At 46.4% G+C, this 23,676-nt stretch overlaps 1 protein-coding gene across 2 annotated transcripts in view; it reads left to right on the forward strand.

The window, feature by feature from the left end:
• The window catches only part of LOC311134244 (protein bicaudal D homolog 2-like), a 39,750-nt gene extending 19,165 nt beyond the window's left edge, over positions 1-20,585 (forward strand). Inside the window, exons 2-8 of one of the 2 annotated variants that reach the window (XM_084167865.1) lie at positions 11,629-11,841; positions 12,779-12,931; positions 13,421-13,879; positions 14,557-15,579; positions 15,918-16,069; positions 17,631-17,880; positions 19,296-20,585. In XM_084167865.1, the coding sequence (XP_084023991.1) occupies positions 11,629-11,841; positions 12,779-12,931; positions 13,421-13,879; positions 14,557-15,579; positions 15,918-16,069; positions 17,631-17,880; positions 19,296-19,298 (2,253 nt within the window). In that variant the 3' untranslated portion in view covers positions 19,299-20,585. Of the gene's footprint in view, positions 1-11,628; positions 11,842-12,778; positions 12,932-13,420; positions 13,880-14,556; positions 15,580-15,917; positions 16,070-17,630 lie in introns of both variants that reach the window. The other variant, XM_084167864.1, reaches the window with a different exon arrangement.
• Positions 20,586-23,676: the final 3,091 nt, after the last annotated feature.

The raw sequence follows: 23,676 nt of genomic DNA on the forward strand, positions 1-23,676 counted from the left end.
ATAAAGTGTATTTTCATAGTTCAAGTAAAGTGACACAGGATGGTCATAATGCTTCTTGACAGTGTCATAAAGTGTATTTTCTGTTATTTAAAATATGATGGGAAAAAAACATGACCGTAAAGAATTCATTACAACAACAACAACAAAGGACTTAAGAAACCAATTTTCAAACGAAAGGAAACTTCTTGGCAGGGAAAAAACACATTAGATGTGGGTTTTGACACTCTTATGTATGTGTCATAACCAGCCATAAAAGAACACAATATATGTCACAACAGGTGTGAATATATGGGTCATGACAGTGTTATGACCGTGTTATGAAAAGTTATGTCAGCTGTTATGACATATTATGACATGGTTATGATCGTGACATAACGTGTTAAAACAGTCAAAAACAGGAAGCAAATGTGAATCTCTAAATAGATTAAACGTAATGGATATAGCTAAGCATTAAATTATGAAAAATAAGATATACAACTAGTTTAGGAGTTCACCTTTCAATCTATAATTTGCTAACTGAATTAGTTGCAAATTTGAAGTCGTTTTCGAAAACAATTGTGCTAGAATTACTATTTCATCTAGATAGCATTGTCACCTCCAGATTGTGAAGGCAGAGCTTTTGGTGTTAATGGCACGCTATCTATCAAGAAGTTCCAAGATAGCTGTTGTTGGTTGTAAGCACTGCATCCACATAATGGTACAATCAGTGGTGGAAAAAGTATCCAATTGTCATACTTGAGTAAAAGTAAAGATACCTTAATAGAAAATTACTCAAGTAAAAGTGAAAGTCACCCAGTTAAATACTACTTGAGTAAAAGTCCAAAAGTACTTAATTTTAAATATACTTAAGATCAAAAGCAAACCAGACGGCACAATTTCTATTTTATTTTTTATTTACAGATAGCCAGGGGCACAATCCAACACTCAGACATCATTTACAAATGAAGCATTTGTGTTTAGTAAGTCTGCCAGATCAGAGGCAGTGTCACGGTTTCGGCCGAGGCTGCCTCTCTTCCTTGTTCGGGCAGGCTTCGGCGTTCGTTGTCTCCGGAATACTAGCTGCCACCGTTGCATGTTTCTATGTTCGTTTGCTTTTGTCTGTTTGTTGTGACACCTGTTATCGTTTAGTGTAATTAGTGTCCTATAAGTTTCTCGTTGTGTTTGTCTAGTGTTGTGTGTGATTTATTTATTTCTGTCGTGTGTTTGCTTGGAGGAATTACTTATTCGCTCGGTTGAGCTTTACTCCACTGTGTTGGAGCGTTTTACGCACCTGTGTAGTGCGCCTTTTGTTTTGTCGCCTACGTGCGTAGTTTCGCCTTCGGGCAAGTTTGTTCTATTTTTCCTTGTTGGAAATTTCACTAAAGTCTTTTGGACTATACTTCGGTGTCCTGCGCTTGATTCCACCACTACACCCACCTACAGCATTACTGACATAATAACACACCATCAAGAATGGAATCAGCAGGAGCCGCAGCAGCCCAGGCGACGCTGGAGGACAGGGTCCGTGAACAGAGTGACCAGATCCTGCAGATGGGGTCCGCACTGCAGGAGGTGATCACCACCATCCGAGGCTGGGGGACTCCTCCACCGCCATCCTCTCTGCCAGCACCATCGGCAAGTCAGCCCATTCCCGCTCCGGAACCCAGAGGAGTTCGACTCTCGCTCCCGAGGGCCTACGATGGGACCGCGGCCGGGTGTCAGGGATTCCTTCTCCAGGTGGAGCTTTACCTGGCCACCGTGCACCCGGCGCCCTCGGGACATGAGAGCGTGTCCGCCCTGATCTCCTGCCTTTCCGGGAAGGCGTTGGAATGGGCCAACGCAGAGTGGAGGAGGATCGACGCGAACACCATCACCTACGACGAGTTCTCCCGCCGCTTCAGGGCGGTGTTTGACCATCCCCCGGAGGGGAAAGCGGCGGGGGAGCGTCTGGTCTTCCTCCGGCAGGGGAAGAGGAGTGCCCAGGAGTTCGCCTTAGAATTCCGTACTCTAGCGGCGGATGCAGGGTGGAATGAGCGGGCTCTCATCGATCACTACAGATGTAGTCTACGCGAGGACGTCCGTAGGGAGCTGGCCTGTAGGGACACCAGCCTCTCGTTCGACCAGTTGGTCGACATGTCCATCAGGCTGGATAACCTGCTAGCTACCCGCGGACGTTCCGAGGGGGGTCCGTCCATTTCACCCTCCAGCGCCTCCGAGCCGTGCCCCATGGAGCTCGGGGGCGCTGGCGCTAGAGAGAGGAGGGGTCGGCTTACGAGGGGGTCCATCTCCTGCACCAACTGTGGTCGGGGAGGACACACCGCGGCTAGGTGCTGGGGATGGCCTCCTAGGGGAGAGGACGACAGGTCCCGCACTGGGGAGTCCTTCCAGGTGAGTAGGCGCCCCACTCACCCAGAGCTCTCTGTTGCACATTTCTGTATACCTGTGCGTTTTCCACAGGTAGCACCTCATTCCCAGCATAAGGCGCTGGTAGATTCAGGCGCGGCTGGGAATTTTGTTGATAAGAAGTTTTGTTTAGCCTTAGGGATTCCCCTTCTCCCTGTTGATGTCCCTTTCCCCGTTCATGCCCTAGATAGCCGTCCGTTGGGTGCGGGCTTGATCAGGGAGGTCACTGCGCCACTTAGGATGTGTGCGCAGGGGGGTCATCAGGAGATGATTCAGCTATTTCTGATCGACTCACCTGCGTATCCGGTGGTGCTGGGCATGCCCTGGTTGAGTATCCATAACCCATCTATTTCGTGGCAGGAGAGGGCTCTGATGGAGTGGTCTGCCCAGTGTGTGGGTCGATGTTTGGGCGTTTCCGTAGGGGCTACCTCGGTGGAGAGTCCAAACCAGGTGCCCGCATTGCACGTTCCCCCTGAGTATGGGGATTTGGCTATTGCGTTTAGTAAGTCGAGGGCGACGCAGTTGCCGCCCCATAGGCAGGGAGATTGTGCGATAGACCTCCAGGCAGGAGCTGCGCTCCCACGGAGCCATGTGTATCCTCTGTCTCAGAAGGAGAAGAAAGCTATGGAGACTTACATAGACGAATCTCTGAGACAAGGATACATACGGCCTTCCACTTCCCCTGCGTCCTCGAGTTTCTTTTTTGTGAAGAAAAAGGATGGTGGGTTACGCCCGTGCATCGATTACCGTGGTCTCAATCAGATCACGGTGAAGTACAGTTATCCACTCCCGCTGATTGCGACCATGACTGAGTCATTGCATGGGGCGCGTTTCTTCACTAAATTAGATCTCAGGAGCGCGTACAAGTTGGTGCGCATCAGGGAGGGTGATGAATGGAAGACAGCCTTTAGTACCACCTCGGGCCATTACGAGTATCTTGTCATGCCATACGGGTTGATGAACGCTCCGTCAGTTTTCCAATCATTCGTGGATGAGATCTTCAGGGACATGCAGGGGCAGGGGGTGGTTGTGTACATAGATGACATTCTCGTGTACTCGCCTACCCGAGTCGAGCATGTGGCCCTGGTGCGCAGAGTGTTGCGGAGGCTGGTGGAGCACGACCTGTATGTTAAGGCAGAGAAGTGTCTGTTTTTCCAGGAGTCGGTCTCCTTTTTGGGGTATCAGTTGTCTGCGTCAGGGGTGAAGATGGAGGTAGACCGGGTGTCAGCCGTGCGTAATTGGCAAACACCAACCACTGTGAAGGAGGTGCAGCAGTTTTTGGGGTTTGCGAATTACTACCGGAGGTTTATCCGGGGTTTTGGACAGGTGACAGCTCCCATCATGTCTCTTTTGAAGGGGGGTCCGGTGCGTCTGCAGTGGTCTGCCGAGGCGGACAGGGCGTTTGGGAGGCTGAAGGACCTGTTTACCTCGGCCCCGGTGCTGGCGCATCCGGATCCCTCTTTGCCATTTCAGGTAGAGGTGGACGCGTCAGAGGCCGGTATAGGAGCCGTGCTTTCACAACGGTCAGGCGCGCCACCTAAACTCCGCCCCTGTGCTTTTTATTCCAAGAAGCTCAGTCCGGCGGAGCGAAACTATGACGTAGGGGACAGGGAGCTGTTAGCTGTGGTACAGGCCCTAAAGGTGTGGAGGCACTGGCTTGAGGGGGCTCAACACCCTTTCCTCATTTTGACGGACCACCGTAACCTGGAGTACATCCGGGCAGCGAGGAGGCTGAACCCTCGCCAGGCAAGATGGAATATGTTTTTGACCCGGTTTACATTTAAGATCACGTACATCCCTGGGTCACAGAACGGTAAGGCAGATGCGCTGTCTCGGCGGTATGACACGGAGGAGAGGTCCGTGGAGCCCACTCCCATACTGCCGGAGTCGTGTCTGGTGGCACCGGTAGTGTGGGAGGTCGATGCTGAGCTCGAGCGGGCGTTACGCACCGACCCTAGTCCACCGCAATGCCCGGAGGGTCGGAAGTACGTTCCGCTCGAGGTTCGGGATCGATTGATCTACAGTGGGGAAAAAAAGTATTTAGTCAGCCACCAATTGTGCAAGTTCTCCCACTTAAAAAGATGAGAGAGGCCTGTAATTTTCATCATAGGTACACGTCAACTATGACAGACAAAATGAGGGAAAAAAAATCCAGAAAATCACATTGTAGGATTTTTAATGAATTTATTTGCAAATTATGGTGGAAAATAAGTATTTGGTCAATAACAAAAGTTTCTCAATACTTTGTTATATACCCTTTGTTGGCAATGACACAGGTCAAACATTTTCTGTAAGTCTTCACAAGGTTTTCACACACTGTTGCTGGTATTTTGGCCCATTCCTCCATGCAGATCTCCTCTAGAGCAGTGATGTTTTGGGGCTGTCGCTGGGCAACACAGACTTTCAACTCCCTCCAAAGATTTTCTATGGGGTTGAGATCAGGAGACTGGCTAGGCCACTCCAGGACCTTGAAATGCTTCTTACGAAGCCACTCCTTCATTGCCCGGGCGGTGTGCTTGGGATCATTGTCATGCTGAAAGACCCAGCCACGTTTCATCTTCAATGCCCTTGCTGATGGAAGGAGGTTTTCACTCAAAATCTCACGATACATGGCCCCATTCATTCGTTCCTTTACACAGATCAGTCGTCCTGGTCCCTTTGCAGAAAAACAGCCCCAAAGCATGATGTTTACACCCCCATACTTCACAGTAGGTATGGTGTTCTTTGGATGCAACTCAGCATTCTTTGTCCTCCAAACACGACGAGTTGAGTTTTTACCAAAAAGTTCTATTTTGGTTTCATCTGACCATATGACATTCTCCCAATCCTCTTCTGGATCATCCAAATGCACTCTAGCAAACTTCAGACAGGCCTGGACATGTACTGGCTTAAGCAGGCGGACACGTCTTGCACTGCAGGATTTGAGTCCCTGGCGGCGTAGTGTGTTACTGATGGTAGGCTTTGTTACTTTGGTCCCAGCTCTCTGCAGGTCATTCACTAGGTCTCCCCGTGTGGTTCTGGGATTTTTGCTCACCGTTCTTGTGATCATTTTGACCCTACGGGGTGAGATCTTGCGTGGAGCCCCAGATCGAGGGAGATTATCAGTGGTCTTGTATGTCTTCCATTTCCTAATAATTGCTCCCACAGTTGATTTCTTCAAACCAAGCTGCTTACCTATTGCAGATTCAGTCTTCCCAGCCTGTTGCAGGTCTACAATTTTGTTTCTGGTGTCCTTTGTCAGCTCTTTGGTCTTGGCCATAGTGGAGTTTGGAGTGTGACTGTTTGAGGTTGTGGACAGGTGTCTTTTATACTGATAACAAGTTCAAACAGATGCCATTAATACAGGTAACGAGTGGAGGACAGAGGAGCCTCTTAAAGAAGAAGTTACAGGTCTGTGAGAGCCAGAAATCTTGCTTGTTTGTAGGTGACCAAATACTTATTTTCCACCATAATTTGCAAATAAATTCATAAAAAATCCTACAATGTGATTTTCTGGAATTTTTTTTCTCAATTTGTCTTTCATGGTTGACGTGTACCTATGATGAAAATTACAGGCCTCTCTCATCTTTTTAAGTGGGAGACCTTGCACAAATAGTGGCTGACTAAATACTTTTTTTCCCCACTGTATTGGGCTCACACGTCACCCTCCTCTGGACACCCTGGTTTCGGCCGGACAGTGCACTGTCTTAGTGCCAAGTACTGGTGGCCCACGTTGGCAAGGGATGTGAGGGTTTATGTTTCCTCCTGCTCGGTGTGCACCCAGTGTAAGGCGCCTAGACATCTGCCTAGGGGTAAGTAGAGCCTTGGCACCTTGGCAGCAGAGCCAGATCGAGGCTCCTGCGGTGGATGAGTGGGCGCGGCGCTCGGAGGAGACATGGAACGCTGCACACGTCCACCTGCAGCGGGCCCTCCGTCGTCATAAGGCGAGCGTCGATCTCCACCGCAGTGAGGGACCGGTGTACGCACCTGGTGATCGAGTCTGGCTCTCTACCAGAAACCTGCCCCTCCGCCTGCCCTGTCGGAAACTGGGTCGGCGGTTTGTAGGGCCATTTAAAGTCCTGAGAAGGTTGAACGAGGTGTGTTACAAATTACAACTACCTGTTGAATATAAAAGTATTAACCCCTCGTTCCATGTGTCTCTTCTCAGGTCGGTGGTAGCTGGCCCACTCCAAGAAAGTGAGATCAGGGAGACTCCTCCGCCCCCATTGGACATCGAGGGGGCACCGGCGTACTCCGTGAGGTCCATCTTGGATTCGAGACGTCGGATGGGGGGTCTCCAATATCTAGTGGAGTGGGAGGGGTACGGTCCGGAGGAACGGTGCTGGGTGCCGAGGAGAGACATTTTGGACCCGTCTCTCCTGACGGAATTCCATCGTGGGCACCCGACGCACCCTGCTCCGCGTCCTCCTGGTCGTCCCCGAGGCCGGAGTCGGCGCACGTCTGGAGCCGCGCGTCAAGGGGGGGGTACTCAAGGGGGGGGTACTTGTCTCCTGAGTGGCGCAGTGGTCTAAGGCACTGCAGCGCAGTGCTAACTGTGCCACTAGAGATCCTGGTTCGAATCCAGGCTCTGTCGCAGCCGGCCACGACCAGGAGACTCATGGGCGGCGCACAATTGGCCCAGCGTCGTCCAGGGTAGGGGAGGGAATGGCCGGCAGGGATGTAGCACAGTTGATAGAGCATGGCGTTTGCAATGCCAGGGTTGTGGGTTCGATTCCCACGGGGGGCCAGTATAAAAAAAAAAAAAAATGTATTCACTAACTGTAAGTCGCTCTGGATAAGAGCGTCTGCTAAATGACTAAAATGTAAATGTAAAATGTACTGTCACGGTTTCGGCCGAGGCTGCCTCTCTTCCTTGTTCGGGCAGGCTTCGGCGTTCGTTGTCTCCGGAATACTAGCTGCCACCGTTGCATGTTTCTATGTTCGTTTGCTTTTGTCTGTTTGTTGTGACACCTGTTATCGTTTAGTGTAATTAGTGTCCTATAAGTTTCTCGTTGTGTTTGTCTAGTGTTGTGTGTGATTGATTTATTTCTGTCGTGTGTTTGCTTGGAGGAATTACTTATTCGCTCGGTTGAGCTTTACTCCACTGTGTTGGAGCGTTTTACGCACCTGTGTAGTGCGCCTTTTGTTTTGTCGCCTACGTGCGTAGTTTCGCCTTCGGGCAAGTTTGTTCTATTTTTCCTTGTTGGAAATTTCACTAAAGTCTTTTGGACTATACTTCGGTGTCCTGCGCTTGATTCCACCACTACACCCACCTACAGCATTACTGACAGGCAGTAGGGTTGACCAGGGATGTTCTCTTAAGTGTTTGAATTTGACCATTTTCCTGTCCTGCTAAGCATTCAAAATGTAATAAGTACTTTTGGGTGTCAGGGAAAATGTATGGAGTAAAAAGTATATTATTTTCTTTTAGAATGTAAAAAAATATATAAATAGTAAAGTACAGATAACCATAAAATTATTTTTACTTAAGTACTTTACACCACTGGGTACATTTATTGGGTAAGGAGGGATTGCTTTGGTAATGTCTTCCAGTCCAACCCCCTAGACTCTCCTAGCTACCTACTTCAGCCCTGTGAACATTATCGTCAGCTGGCCAGACAGAGAGGGGAGGTATTGCTGTGCTGTACTGTACTGTGTTGCTGCTGGCCAGAGAGCCACTGATATGTGCTATATCAGACCCAGGGTCACTACGGGTGCCGTGGCTAATAAGATGACCCAGATGGGCAGCTGCCAGAAAAGCAAAGCAGCAACTGGACTCTAGTCTCTTGAATCACACCAGTCATTTAGCCCTGCTGCTGCTGTGTACTGTACTGTATGTTAGACAAGTTGGCCACTACAGATTCTGCTCAGCTTATGGAGCAGCTGTCAGGTATCAGTCTTTTGAACAGCCGTGCTCTAAGTGAATCATTCTATAATTATGACTCAGGTTCTGAGTTTGGCTCCTCCTTGTTGGGAATTGAATATGCACACGGAACGGTGATGAAGCAGTGATGTAGTGTAAAAAAAAAACAAATAATACATGTCACTATGTCAGAGAGAGAGAGATCTGGCTGAGTCAGTCGAAAGAGAGCACCCACCAAAATATTTCCCTGCAAGGGGAGAGAGAGAGAGATATTTTGGCGGTTGCTCTCTTGTGACTGACAAGAGAGCAACCACCAAGGCCTCTATTAGTAATGGAACATTTGCCTTGTCAGAATGTAGCAATGGCCAGTGGCCTCCGCAATGCCTCAGTGCTCCAACTAGCAAACTTTTGTAATTGTGTCAGCCACACTGAATGACATGCTGGTTTATTACAGGGTGCAAAGAAATAAAGGTTAGATGGACACAAGCGAGGCAGGAGAAGAACCCTGGCTCTGTTGTAGCTGGGTTTTTGGACCGTTCTGCTCCAGCATCCTGTTACATCATCAGTTGGCACAGAGTTCCCCTGGCTATGTCCCAAATGACACCCCTTTCCCTATATAGTGCACTACTTTTAACCAGAGCCCTATGGGCCCTGGTCAAAAGTAGTGCACTTTATAGGGAATAGGGTGCCATTTGGGATGAAGACCCTGTGATGCGGACTGAATGTTTTATAAGCCCAGCGGTCAACTGTCTGTGGGAATCTCACATTGATCTTTTCAGGCTATTTAAACTGTTGTTTTGTTTACCCTCACTGGCTACTGACATCTGGTTTATCATACTAAATGTCTGTCTTAACCCTACATGTATCCTATTTATTCTTTATTATTATGACTTACAGTTGAAGTCGGAAGTTTACATACACTTAGGTTGGAGTCATTAAAACCTGTTTTTCAACCACTCCACAAATTTCTTGTTAACAAACTATAGTTTTGGCAAGTCGGTTAGGACATATTCTTTGTGCATGACACAAGTAATTACTCCAACAATTGTTTACAGACAGATTATTTCACTTATAATTCACTGTATCACAATTCCAGTGGGTCAGAAGTTTACATACACTAAGTCGACTGTGCCTTTAAACAGCTTGGAAAATTCCAGAAAATGATGTCATGGTTTTAGAAGCTTCTGATAGGCTAATTGACTTCATTTGAGTCAATTGGAGGTGTACCTGTGGATGTATTTCAAGGCCTACCTTCAAACTCAGTGCCTCTTTGCTTGACATCATGGGAAAATCAAAAGAAATCAGCCAAGACCTCAGAGAAAAATGTGTAAACCTCCACAAGTCTGGTTCATCCTTGGGAGCAATTTCCAAACGCCTGAAGGTACCACGTTCATCTGTACAAACAATAGTACGCAAGTATAAACACCATGGGACCACGCAGCCGTCATACCGCTCAGGAAGGAGACACGTTCTGTCTCCTAGAGATGAACGTACTTTGGTGCGAAAAGTGCAAATCAATCCCAGAACAACAGCAAAGGACCTTGTGAAGATGCTGGAAGTCCTATATCGACATAACCTGAAAGGCCGCTCAGCAAGGAAGAAGCCACTGCTCCAAAACCACCATAAAAAATATAGTACTTTTTGGAGAAATGTCCTCTGGTCTGATGAAACAAAAATAGAACTGTTTGGCCATAATGACCATTGTTATGTTTGGAGGAAAAACTGGGTAACTTGCAAGCCGAAGAACACCATCCCAACCGTGAAGCACGGGGGTGGCAGCATCATGCTGTGGGGGTGCTTTGCTGCAGGAGGAGCTGGTGCACTTCACAAAATAGATGGCATCATGAGGAAGGAAAATTATGTGGATATATTGAAGCAACATCTCAAGACATCAGTCAGGAAGTTAAAGCTTGGTCGCAAATGGGTCTTCCAAATGGACAATGACCCCAAGCATTGTCACAAGAATTTCTATCTCTAATTAATCAAACTTAATGCTCTGAATAATTCCCAGAGGGTGTAAATTCTCTGGTTTAATCATGAATTAAACAAAGGTCCCTAACCAGCAAGAATGATCTGTATTTTTAATCATGGAGAGCTCTGCCGCCAAAAAACATACATACAGCATTTATACCCCTTGACACACAAAAGCACCTTTAAACAGTTTCTGTCCCCTTCATCCTGGAATGTTTAGTCTCAGCAGTTTCTAACTCACCCCCTCTGTTAGTGGGTTTATAATGATAATCTTAACACAGTTCACACAGTCATCATCAGTATTGGGGTGAACAATTTTTGTCAAAATCATAATTCCTCCATCAAGCATACTTCCAAAGTTGTGGCAAAATGGCTTAAGGACAACAAAGTCAAGGTATTGGAGTGGCCATCACAAAGCCCTGACCTCAATCCTATAGAAAAGTTGTGGGCAGATCTGAAAAAGCGTGTGTGAGCAAGGAGGCCTACAAATCTGACTCAGTTACACCAGCTCTGTCAGGAGGAATGGGCCAAAATTCACCCAACTTATTGTGGGAAGCTTGTGGAAGGCTACCCAAAATGTTTGACCCAAGTTAAACAATTTAAAGGCAATGGTGCCAAATACTAATTGAGTGTATGTCAACTTCTGACCCATTGGGAATGTGATGAAAGAAATAAAAGCTGAAATAAATCATTCTCTCTACTATTATTCTGACATTTCACATTCTTAAAATAAAGTGGTGATCCTAACTGACCTAAAACAGGGAATTGTTACTAGGATTAAATGTCAGGAATTGTGAAAAACTGAGTTTAAATGTATTTGGCTAAGGTGTATGTAAACTTCTGACTTCAACTGTATATGACTATACTGTCTATTATGGTATTATGTCTCCCGAGTGGCGCAGTGGTCTAAGGCACTGCATCGCAGTGCTAGCTGTGCCACTAGAGATCCTGGTTCGAATCCAGGCTCTGTCGTAGCCGGCCGCGACCGGGAGACCCATGGGGCGGCGCACAATTGGCCCAGCGTTGTCCAGGGTAGGGGAGGGAATGGCCGGCAGGGGATGTAGCTCAGTTGGTAGAGCATGGCGTTTGCAACGCCAGGGTTGTGGGTTCGATAAAATAATGTATGCGCTAACTGTAAGTCGCTCTGGATAAGAGCGTCTGCTAAATGACTAAAATGTAAAAAATGTAAAATGTATTATGACTCTCAACCAGTCATGATGCTCAGAACTGTTCATGCTCACAAGTCCTGCCCTAATTCTGGTCCATGTCCACCCTTCTCTCCAAGTGTTGTACTCATATCACTGTTCAGTCCTGGTACTAATCTATGTCTGTGTATGTTTCTCCTCTCCCCAGGCGTTCAGTCAGGCCTACTCCCCACATAGGAAGGTGTTCAGTCCTGGTACTAATGTATGTGTCTCCCCTCCTCTCCCCAGGCGTTTGGCCAAGCCTACTCCACCCATAGGAAGGTGGCTGCAGATGGGGAGAGCAGGGAGGAGTCACTGATGCTGGAGTCAGCCAGTAAGGAGGCCCACTACCAGCAGATGGTCCTGGAGCTGCAAAACGAGCTGCGGTTGGCCAGGACTGCCCTCACCAGCAACCAATCAGAGAACGAGCGCCTGGCCTCTGTTGCCTTGGAGATGAGAGAGGTGAGCTGGAGGGTGGAGGACCTGCCCAAAACACAAACATGGTCAATGTGGAGAGGTCAAACTTCAATGTGCAAAGACTCGTGTATCTCACCAATCTGATGAAGAGGACCAAACCTCTCAGTCAGTAATGATGAAGTAGAACAGGGACAGTGGGACAGAGAGAGCGAGTCAGCGCTAATGGGATAGTGGGACAGAGAGAGAGCGAGTCAGAGCTAATGGGATAGTGAGAGAGAGAGCGAGTCAGAGTTAATGGGATAGTGAGAGAGAGAGCGAGTCAGAGTTAATGGGATAGAGAGAGAGAGAGAGTCAGAGTTAATGGGATAGTGAGAGAGAGAGCGAGTCAGAGTTAATGGGATAGTGAGACAGAGAGAGAGCGAGTCAGCAAATGGGATAGTGGGACAGAGAGAGAGCCAGTCAGAGTTAATGGGATAGTGGGACTGGGAGAGGTTTAAACTGGTAAGGAGTCTGTAAGGGGGGTTGATTGGTCAGCTGGCACCAGTCACACTGATGATGTAATAGTCCTCAGTGAGTGACACAAAGGATGTCCTCCACTAGTAGGCACTCTCACTCTATGGCCTGGGTTGGTAACTGGATCTTGTTCCTCCCTGATTAAAGTTGCCAAGCTGCCAAGATCTCATCCCAACACAGTTCCACATAAGATGCTGCTTTGACATTACTGTACAACCATTTGGTGCATTCTGGATCAAATCCACACGTCCTTGTATTCCACTCTCTGACATGACGTTTTCCTATTTCACTTCTTCTCTTGTCCTTTTCTTCCACTTTCTCCCCCCTCTCGGCTCCTCGTCTGTTGAAAGTGCCATTTCCATTCAAGACAAACTTGCTCATGAACAAACTTGCTTGACGATATGCACACTTCCTGAAATTGTAGCAGCCTACTCTCTGATATTTTGTCTTCCTCTGTTGTGATGTGTAGAGTTCTGAGCTGGTGGAGCTGCAGCGCACCCAACTGCGTGATGACATCAGAGAGTATAAGGTGCGAGAGGCACGTCTGCTGCAGGACTACAGTGAGCTGGAGGACGAGAACATCTCCCTGCAGAAACAGGTGTCCCTGCTCCGACAGAGCCAGGTGAGAGGAGGGGGAACGACCAGGGCTGGGGCTGGAGAGGGGAAGGGGGAGGGAGGGGGAGGATGGTCCACTGGGGCAGGAGAGGGGAAGGGGGAGGGAGGGGGAGGATGGTCCACTGGGGCAGGAGAGGGGAAGGGGGAGGGAGGGGGAGGATGGTCCACTGGGGCAGGAGAGGGGAAGGGGGAGGGAGGGGGAGGATGGTCCACTGGGGCTGGAGAAGAAATGGGCACTGTTGGGTATGGCGATGAGGGGAGGATGAGTGCTTATTATGGGTAATGGGTAGAGGTAAAGGTTGTAGAGTGGCCAATACACTTTGGGTGGAAAAGTGACAGGACTCTATATTTGAAAGCCAGGGCCAACGAATTAAGCCGTTGATACAAGAACCAACTGAAGGGGATGAGACAAAACAATGCTTTTGTAATGAGGAGTGTAAGGGATTCTCCCTATTTAGTTAGTGATTCCTCTGATGTGCTGTGGACTCTCTCTTAGGTGGAGTTTGAGGGTCTGAAGCATGAGATCTGTCGTCTGGAGGAGGACTCCCAGTGCCTCCACAGCCAGTTGGAGGAGGCCATGCGCCTGCGGGAGATCGCTGAGCGCCAGCTGACCGAGGCTCTGGAGACCATTAAGACTGAGCGCGAGCAGAAGGCCGCCCTGCGTAAAGAACTGTCCCACTACATGACCATCGGGGACAACCTGTTACCGTACCACCACAGCCCACTGCACATCTCCCTGGACGGCCTCAAGTTCAGCGAGGATCCCACTGCTGCCACCAACGAACCCAACAATGATGACTCGTTCCGTGGCTATGAGAACGGCCTGGCTAAGATGACTGCCGACTGCAACGATGATAACAGAGCCATGGTCCGGCCCGCCCCCAGCCTAGTGGATGACCTGCTGAGTGAACTCAACATCTCAGAGATCCAAAAACTCAAGCAGCAGCTCATGCAGGTATGGAGAACTCTGTTTACAGATGACACATTTCAGATGACAACATAGTAGCAGCAGGCAAGGACTTTAAAACTGGTTAGCCTGTTTGCTTTATTCACAGTCAACTGTCAAGGTGTCAACTTCCTCGGTAAATAAATAAAGTAATTCTTAGCATTATCGAGCTTATCAAGCTTTGTGTGTGTTGCCTGAAAAATAGATAGGCTTACATCCCTCCAGCTGTGAACAGTCCTTTGTCTTATGGTTGGAAAGTCCATTAAGCTTTGTGGAACACAGTGGTCATCAATTTAGGGACATTGATTAGTTATACTGACCTTAGCGGCCTAGTCAAAGACACATCAATGGGCTACATGGACTGATTAGGATACTTCTCTTATACACGTGCTGTTGACTTCCTGGTGAATAAATACAGTGTGAAATTCTTGAGTGACAGTGTCGCACACTACAGTGTGAAAATCTAAATTCATATAGCATTTTGGGTTACACTTCATTCTAGAGCCAGCTATTTATCTGGTATTTATATAGAAATTGTATAGTAAAATGGTAAATACACAGTAATTGCCTAATCATTTCTCAATCAATACTAATAAACACAAAGCTGAAATAGGACTGTAACATAAAGTGTTACAGATATTTCTCAGTGCTGTTGTTTGACTGTGTCCCATGTCTGTGTTCTCCAGGTTGAGCGGGAGAAGGTAGCGCTCCTCTCCTCTCTGCAGGAGGCCCAGAAGCAGCTGGAGGTGGCCCATGGGACTCTGTCTGAGCAGCAGGAGATGGTAGGACGCCTCACCGAGAATCTCAGCGCCATGAGGAAACTCCAGGCCAGCAAGGAGCGCCACTCGGCCCTGGACAGCGAGAAGGAGCGTGACAGCCGTGACGATGGCGACGGGGACTACTACGAGCTGGACATCAACGGGCCTGAGATCCTGCAGTGTAAGTACACCGTGGCTGTGTCCGAGGCCGGGGAGCTCAGACAGGAGCTGAAGACTCTTAAAGCAGAGTACCAGTCGTGCCGAAGCCAGTACGAGGAGGAGCGAGCCCGCCTGGAGAGCGATGTGGCGGGGCTGAGCGAGAAGCTGGCTTCCCTGGAGAAGAGCAGCCGGGTGGAGCGTGAGGAGATCGAGCACCTAGAGAAGGAGCTGCGGCGGGTGAGCGAGGCGGCGGGCGAGTCGCAGGGCAGTCTGAACGTGGCGCAGGACGAACTGGTGGTGTTCAGTGAGGAGCTGGCCAACCTCTATAACCACGTGTGCATGTGCAACAATGAAACCCCCAACCGGGTCATGCTCGACTACTACAAGGAGGGCAAGGCCAGTGTAGGGGGTGGGGGCAGCCGGGAGGGGAAGGGGCGACGTCTGTCCCATGTACTACTCTCCAACGGGCTGGTCCCTGAAACTGACCCCGGTAAACTTGAAGCCAGTGACCCAGCAGTCCCAGCCCCAGTCCCAGCCCCAGAGTCCCGTCCAGAGCCTATGAACATCTATAACCTGGTGGCCATCATCAGGGACCAGATCCGTCACCTGCAGCAGGCGGTGGACCGCACCACAGAGCTGTCCCGTCAGAGGATGGCCTCCATGGAGCTGGGCACCGTGGCTGATAAGGACAGCGAGGCCTGCATGGGGGAGATCCTCAAACTCAAGTCCCTCCTCAGCACCAAGAGGGAGCAGATCGCCACCCTGAGGACCGTACTCAAAGCCAACAAACAGGTGAGCAGGAGTGTGTGAGTGTGTGCATCCGTGGGTGTGTGTTGGTGTGTGCATGAGCAGTTGATACTGTTTAAAAGTGAAGGTGATGCTGTATGAAGTTCACGGTAGTTGAGAGTATTTACTTTTTGTGTAGGAGTTCAGACAGAGTTAATATTAGCAAAAGGTCAAGATAACCCTGTGACCTGTGACCCCAGCCCTCCATTCTAATAAAATTGAAAATAAAGTATTTATTATATTCTACTCTACTCTACTCTACTCTACTCTACTCTACTCTACTCTACTCTACTCTACTCTACTCTACTCTACTCTACTCTACTCTACTCTACTCTATTCTGTAGACGGCTGAGGTGGCGCTGGCCAACCTGAAGAGTAAATACGACAACGAGAAGACCATGGTGAGGGATACCATGTTGAAACTCCGCAACGAGCTGAAGGCTCTGAAAGAAGACGCTGCCACCTTCTCCTCACTACGGGCCATGTTCGCTACAAGGTAAGGCTTAGTCGAGCAGTTATCAGTAGGCCTAACCAGTCTGCTCTTAATACACCAAGAAATTAGGCACTTTTGGCACCTTAACTCTTAGAAAAAAAGGTGCCATCTAGAACCTAAAGGGGTTCTTCAGCTGTCCCCATAAGAGAATCCTTTAAATAACCCTTTTTGGTTCTAGGTAGGAAGGACCCTTTTGAGTTCCATATAGAACCCTTTACACAGAGGGTTCCACATGAAACCCAAAAGAGTTATCCTATGGGGACAGCCGAAGAACCCTTTTTGAACCCATTTTTCTAAGAGGGTAAATGTTGTCCATACTCATTATATCCAAACAAGGGGTAGGTCTACAAAGGTGTATTGGAATTCAGTACATAGAAATCGTTTTAATATGAATTGTTCATGTTATACCAAGGTTAAAATCATTAAAACACTAATTAAACCCTATATTATATTTTTATATATCTATTATAGTGGGCTGTTTTTCCATATGATCAATTTCCTGCCTCTTGAACTATTTAGAAAACGTAAGGGAATAAGAACAGAACAGATTGGTCCTTTTAGCTAGATGTGAGAGCCGCACCAGTGAGCTTTTAGGTTGTGGAGGAGCTGTTTTTCTGCCAGAGGCTGCATATGTGTGTGTAGGAGAAACAGGGCATTGTGGGAGTTTTCTGATGTAATACTGAAGTGATTCAGAGTCCGCTGGCAGGCTCCTCCTGACAGCATCTGGAAAATGCAGCTCTGTGAGTCTAAATGGAGAAAACATGACTGGCAGCATCTGGAAAATAAGATTTGTGCCATCTGGTGGAGAAAGTTATACATTGATATTTTGTGTTATTGAGTATGTTTACATGCACACTAATAATTTTATATTAAACTGATTATGGCAGTAGGCAGATTATGCAATAGTCATGTAAACACCTTACTCTGCTTATCTTAATCGGCATAAGGTCGATTAAAATACTTGGTTTTCTGAGCAATCTTTCGAATTATTAGGACATGTGAATGCCTTAATCGTTCAAGCGGTGTAGTTGATCTGCGCATGTGCTAGCACCAGCCGAGCAAGCCTCCCTCTTTAGCGCAAGTGAAGTGTGTTCGAAACAACTGAATGTATGCGACTTAGAAGTAGTTTTCACATACAAACTTTATATGTCCGAACTCGGAATCAAATATGATTCCCAAAATAATGTTAGCTGTGGTAGAACGTTTATTTTAATTGCCGATTTTCTGTGTTTATCAGTGTGCCATCAGGTAGCCTGATTTCAGATGTGTTCATGTAAACAGGATTAATAGGAAAAATCATTTTTTCTTGCAAAGCATGTAAACGGTTTAATCTAACTATTATATTAATCTGACTATCCACAATAATCACATTATTGTGTGCATCTAACCACACTCAATGTTGGACTCATAATGCTACTCTCTCTTTTATCTCTTTCTTTCTCCCTCCCTTTCTCTCTCTCCCCCCTCTCTCCATCTTCCCCCTCTCTCTCTCTCTCTCCCTCTGTCCCCCCTCCCTGTCTCTTCCCTTCCCCCTCTCTCTCCCCCCTCTCTCTCCGTCTCTCAGGTGTGATGAGTACGTAACTCAGCTGGATGAGATGCAGAGACAGCTGGTTGCGGCGGAGGACGAGAAGAAGACCCTGAACTCCCTGCTCCGCATGGCCATCCAGCAGAAGCTGGCCTTGACCCAACGTCTGGAGGACCTGGAGTTCGATCATGAGCAGGCGCGCCGTGGCGGGGTTACAAGAGTAGTGACGGGCAGTCGGAGCAAGTCCTCCTCGTCGGCGCGGGGCAAAGGGGCCTCGGCCAATCATCACGTAAGTCAGAGATGCTCCTGCAGGGTCCTCCCCGAGCCCCACGGCATCCTGGGAGGCCCTGTGGTCCTCTGCAATGAGGAGTACAAGATCTACTGTGACCTTTGAACTCTATAACCTCCATCATAACTTCTAACCTCTCATCACGCTTTGCACTGCAGCGCTTCACCGCATGGTTCTGTCAAGGCTGTTGCTGTAACCATGACAATGGTGGCTAACAGTGTAGCATGTATGTATTATTACATTACTTTAGAGCAGGAGTGTACATAGCATAATCTGTATGACTATGTTATGTCATGATTATGACAGTGTTATGTAGCTCTTATGACGAGAGGGTTTGAGTAAAGTGTAAGAGAGTATAACCGTCAGTCAGACAGGCGGCAGCGCCGGCTGCAGACAGGCAGACAGACTTATGGCCCTTTCACTGCCAGAGGCTTCTACCCTGCTGCTTCTGTCTGGTCCAACACCATTCAGGGATAACTAAAGCAGTGCACTTACATGTACTGTAGCTGCTAAATAAAAATGGATTGTGAGTTTAGGCACTTTAGTGTTTTGCTTTGATATTATTATTTATTATTATTATTATTATTATATCATAAAGTGATAATGTGTGATGTGGTTTGTTTTCATGGCACTTTATGTAATGGAGATTGTCGAACAAGATTTGTTCTGAAGAGAAATACGAGGGCATTGCTCATTAGGCTTAGTTAAAGTTAGGAAAAAGCATTTAAACATGGGTCCGGTTTTGTATAAATTAAACCGAGAAATGGTTATCAGCGTAGGTTGATTGTGAAATGTTTAGTGAGGGTTTTCAGGATAACGTTACTGAGGACTATATACTCTACTCTACTGAGGACTATATACTCTACTGAGGACTATATACTCTACTCTAATGAGGACTATATACTCTACTTTACTGAGGACTATATACTCTATATACTCTACTGAGGACTGTATACTCTACTGAGGACTATATACTCTAATGAGGACTATATACTCTACTCTACTGAGGACTATATTCTCTATATACTGAAGACTGTATAATATACCTCCTGCTGTTCTCTTATAACCCTATCACCCAATCCTCATCATCTGCTCTAACCTGTCATCAGAAAACTCTATGCTGGTTTAACTAACATCATCTCCTAAATCATTATCAATCCTCTAACCCAGGGTTTCCCAAACTCGAGTTTGGGAAACCCTGCTCTAACCTGCATGTGAATACTATACCTGTGAGTCCTCTGCTTCCTGCAGCCAGCAGGACTGCACTGTGCACCCGCCTCCTAACCCCATTGACTCCCCACTGCCACTAACATAGGTCACGGTTTTATCAAACGAGATTTATCAAATGAAGACTGACCAGATGATTATCAAACCCTCAGATTTTAATGTAATTTTCTTATCTCTCCATTTTACAGTAATTTAATCAAGCCCAGTGTCCTTCAAAGGTTGACAGTCACCTTGCCGATGATTACTTCAGTGTCCCCTCGTGGCCTGAGACCCATGTCAGAGACATACACTGCTGTAGTGTGAGGACTTTGTTTCTGTGCGCACACACACACACACACACACACACCCTTGACCTTTACAGACACGTGAAATCCCCAGGGGTTTGGTCTCTTGGTGTGGCTGCAGGAAACAACAAAGACTCATGGGTATGACGACCATAGATATCTAGGTCTATTTCTGTGGGTATGACCATAGAGATATCTAGGTCTATTTCTGTGGGTATGATCATAGAGATATCTAGCTCTATTTATGTGGGTATGATCATAGAGATATCTAGGTCTATTTCTGTGGGTTTGATCATAGAGATATCTAGCTCTATTTATGTGGGTATGACCCCCATTGTGATTTAGTCACTCATCCCACATTGTCCACCACTATACTGTTATTACTCTGTCTGTTTCCCCCGATGACTGCGCACTTTTAATGTATTTTTTATTTCTCTTTTTTTGCTTGTTGTAATTCACACCTCAGTGAATGTGTGAGGCGTTCATAAGCTTTTTGTTACATGTTTGATCATTGGAGCATTAATTAGTCATTTTAATATTTTTGCTTTTGTCATTATATAACTGGCAGATTCATAACAGAATTTCCATGGAGAGTAAACCTGTGTTGATTTATATTTATATGTAGGGAAAGATCAGAGGCAACAAAGTCAAAGGAACTAACTTGCTCCAGTTTTCTCTGGGGTCAATATTCAGTGGGACTCACAAGCTAACAGACGTTCTCTGTAAGCACATAGATGAACATCTTAAATTGGAATTAGTATTTTCTCTCTTGGTTCAAACATTTTGATAATGTGTTTAAAAAAAAGTTTACCAGAGAGAGCAGGATGTTCCAGCAGGACATTCAACCAGTGTGTGCCCAGTGCGTACCTTCTGGCCTTAGTATAGACCAGTAGTTTGTTCTGTCCACAAAAGAGAAGCTTGATTTAGTTTAGACTAGTAGTGCCTTTCTGTCCACAAAAGAGAAGCTAGATTTCGTTTTGACTAGTAGTTTGTTCTGTCCACAAAAGAGAAGCTAGGTTTAGATTTGAATGTTTTCTATGTCTTTGAGAAGGAATTGTTGTGAGAGGTTATACAGTGAGGGAAAAAAGTATTTGATCCCCTGCTGATTTTGTACGTTTGCCCACTGACAAAGAAATTATCAGTCTATCATTTTAATGGGAGGTTTATTTGAACAGTGAGAGACAGAATAACAACAACAAAATCCAGAAAAACGCATGTAAAAAATGTTATAAATTGATTTGCATTTTAATGAGGGAAATAAGTATTTGACCCCCTCTCAATCAGGAAGATTTCTGGCTCCCATGTGTCTTTTATACAGGTAACAAGCTGAGATTAGGAGCACACTCTTAAAGGGAGTGCTCCTAAACTCAGCTTGTTACCTGTATAAAAGACACCTGTCCACAGAAGAAATCAATCAATCAGATTCCAAACTCTCCACCATGGCCAAGACCAAAGAGCTCTCCAAGGATGTCAGGGACAAGATTGTAGACCTACACAAGGCTGGAATGGGCTACAAGACCATCGCCAAGCAGCTTGGTGAGAAGGTGACAACAGTTGGTGTGATTATTCGCAAATGGAAGAAACACAAAAGAACTGTCAATCTCCCTCGGCCTGGGGCTCCATGCAAGATCTCACCTCGTGGAGTTGCAATGATCATGAGAACGGTGAGGAATCAGCCCAGAACTACATGGGAGGATCTTGTCAATGATCTCAAGGGAGCTGGGACCATAGTCACCAAGAAAACAATTGGTAACACACTACGCCGTGAAGGACTGAAATCCTGCAGTGCCCGTAAGGTCCCCCTGCTCAAGAAAGCACATATACAGGGCCATCTAAAGTTTGCCAATGAACATCTGAATGATTCAGAGGAGAACTGGGTGAAAGTGTTGTGGTCAGATGAGACCAAAATCGAGGTCTTTGGCATCAACTCAACTCGCCGTCTTTGGAGGAGGAGGAATGCTGCCTATGACCCCAAGAACATCATCCCCGCCGTCAAACATGAAGGTGGAAACATTATGCTTTGGGGGTGTTTTTCTGCTAAGGGGACAGGACAACTTCACTGCATCAAAGGGATGATGGACAGGGCCATGTACCGTCAAATCTTGGGTGAGAACCTCCTTCCCTCAGCCAGGGCATTGAAAATGGGTCGTGGATGGGTATTCCAGCATGACAATGACCCAAAACACACGGCCAAGGCAACAAAGGAGTGGCTCAAGAAGAAGCACATTAAGGTCCTGGAGTGGCCTAGCCAGTCCCCAGACCTTAATCCCATAGAAAATCTGTGGAGGGAGCTGAAGGTTCGAGTTGCCAAACGTCAGCCTCGAAACCTTAATGACTTGGAGAAGATCTGCAAAGAGGAGTGGGACAAAATCCCTCCTGAGATGTGTGCAAACCTGATGGCCAACTACAAGAAACGTCTGACCTCTGTGATTGCCAACAAGGGTTTTGCCACCAAGATGAACGGAGCAAAGGTCATGTTTTGCAGAGGGGTCAAATACTTATTTCCCTCATTAAAATGCAAATCAATTTATAACATTTTTTACATGCGTTTTTCTGGATTTTTTTGTCTCTCACTTTTCAAATAAACCTACCATTAAAATTATAGACTGATCATGTCTTTGTCAGTGGGCAAACGTACAAAATCAGCAGGGGATCAAATACTTTTTTCCCTCACTGTAACCCTAGTCAATAACAGATTAAAGAAAATAATAGGAACTGTGGTGAATTCTGTGAAGTGATTCTGTGATCCTGCAAGCATGCAGAATTGCAAATTCAGGGGCTATTATTATGATTATATTGATATATACGTAAACCTTATTTTAAAAGTAATGATACCACAACTGTTAACTTTGGCTGCCTAGTTAATAGTGGTTCAGAGCGTTTTCGATGATGGCTGAGGGAGAGATTACTAATGCAAATACTTATTTATACTCTACCTTTGTATGGCAAAGGTCAGGCGACTATGGTGGAGAGTTTATGTATTGTCTGTTTTAATGCAATTTTATGAACCCTTTTTACATCCTCTAAAAGCGTTGTTGTGATTTCAGCAAACAGAAGTTAAGTCATCAACACATCTGCAGTGCCATTTAATTAACAGGTTTGTTGACGCAATACAAGTTACATTTGAGACTCTCTTTTATTACAAGTGCAATTTGAATGCAGTATCCGTATAGAAACACAGTATAAACATTCTCTGTCTGTTTGTCTCTGCTGATGCTATTGTTACATTTTACTACTACTTCTTACTCACAATCTTGATCCTATTTGAGTTGTATATCTTTGTACTAAATAACTTCACTTGTTTGTATTTATTTTAAACAATGTCATGTATGTTGGTGTTGTCGATAATGTGGATTATGATTGATGGCATATTGATACCATATCGATGCCTTTTTTCATGTCATCTTCAAGAGACCTTTGGGTGGAGATGGTAGGTGAGATGTGTGCTCAATAGAAGCCAATAGCCTACCTGTGTGATGATGATGATGATGATGATGATGTTGCACTGCCAAGGTGCATGCATCATAGTTACTGTTATTCTGCCTAAAGGTATGCCAAATAAACGTAACTTTAGTCTTAATTTGGTGTTGGGGTTATATTTGATATATATATATATATATATATATATATATATATACAGTGCATTCAGAAAGTATTATTCTAAAATTTATAAAATTGTTTTTTTTCCCCTCATCAATCTACACACAATACCCCATAATGACAGCAAAAACAGGTTTGTAGATTTTTTTGCTAATTTATAAAAAAAAAAAAAAACTGAAATATTACATTTACATAAGTATTCAGACCCTTTACTCAGTACTTTGTTGAAGCACCTTTGGCAGCGATTACAGCCTCGCGTCTTCTTGGGTATGACGCTACAAGCTTGGCACTCCTGTATCTGAGGAGTTTCTCCCATTCTTCTCTGCAGATCCTCTCAAGCTCTGTCAGGTTGGATGGGGAGCGTTGCTGCACAGCTATTTTCAGGTCTCTCCAGCAATGTTCGGTCAGGTTTAAGTCCGGGCTCTGGCTGGGCCACTCAAGGACATTCAGAGACTTGTCCCGAAGCCACTCCTGCATTGTCTTGGATGTATGCTTAGGGTCGTTGTCCTGTTGGAAGGTGAACCTTCGCCCTAGTCTGAGGTCCTGAGAGCTCTGGAGCAGGTTTTCATCAAGGATCTCTCTGTACTTTGCTCCGTTCATCTTTGCCTTGATCCTGACTAGTCTCCCAGTCCCTGCCGCTGAAAAACATCCCCACAGCATGATTCTGCCACCACCATGCTTCACC

The sequence above is a fragment of the Coregonus lavaretus genome, assembly GCF_964263955.1.
Source record: "Coregonus lavaretus genome assembly, chromosome: 8".
NCBI lineage: Eukaryota > Metazoa > Chordata > Actinopteri > Salmoniformes > Salmonidae > Coregonus > Coregonus lavaretus.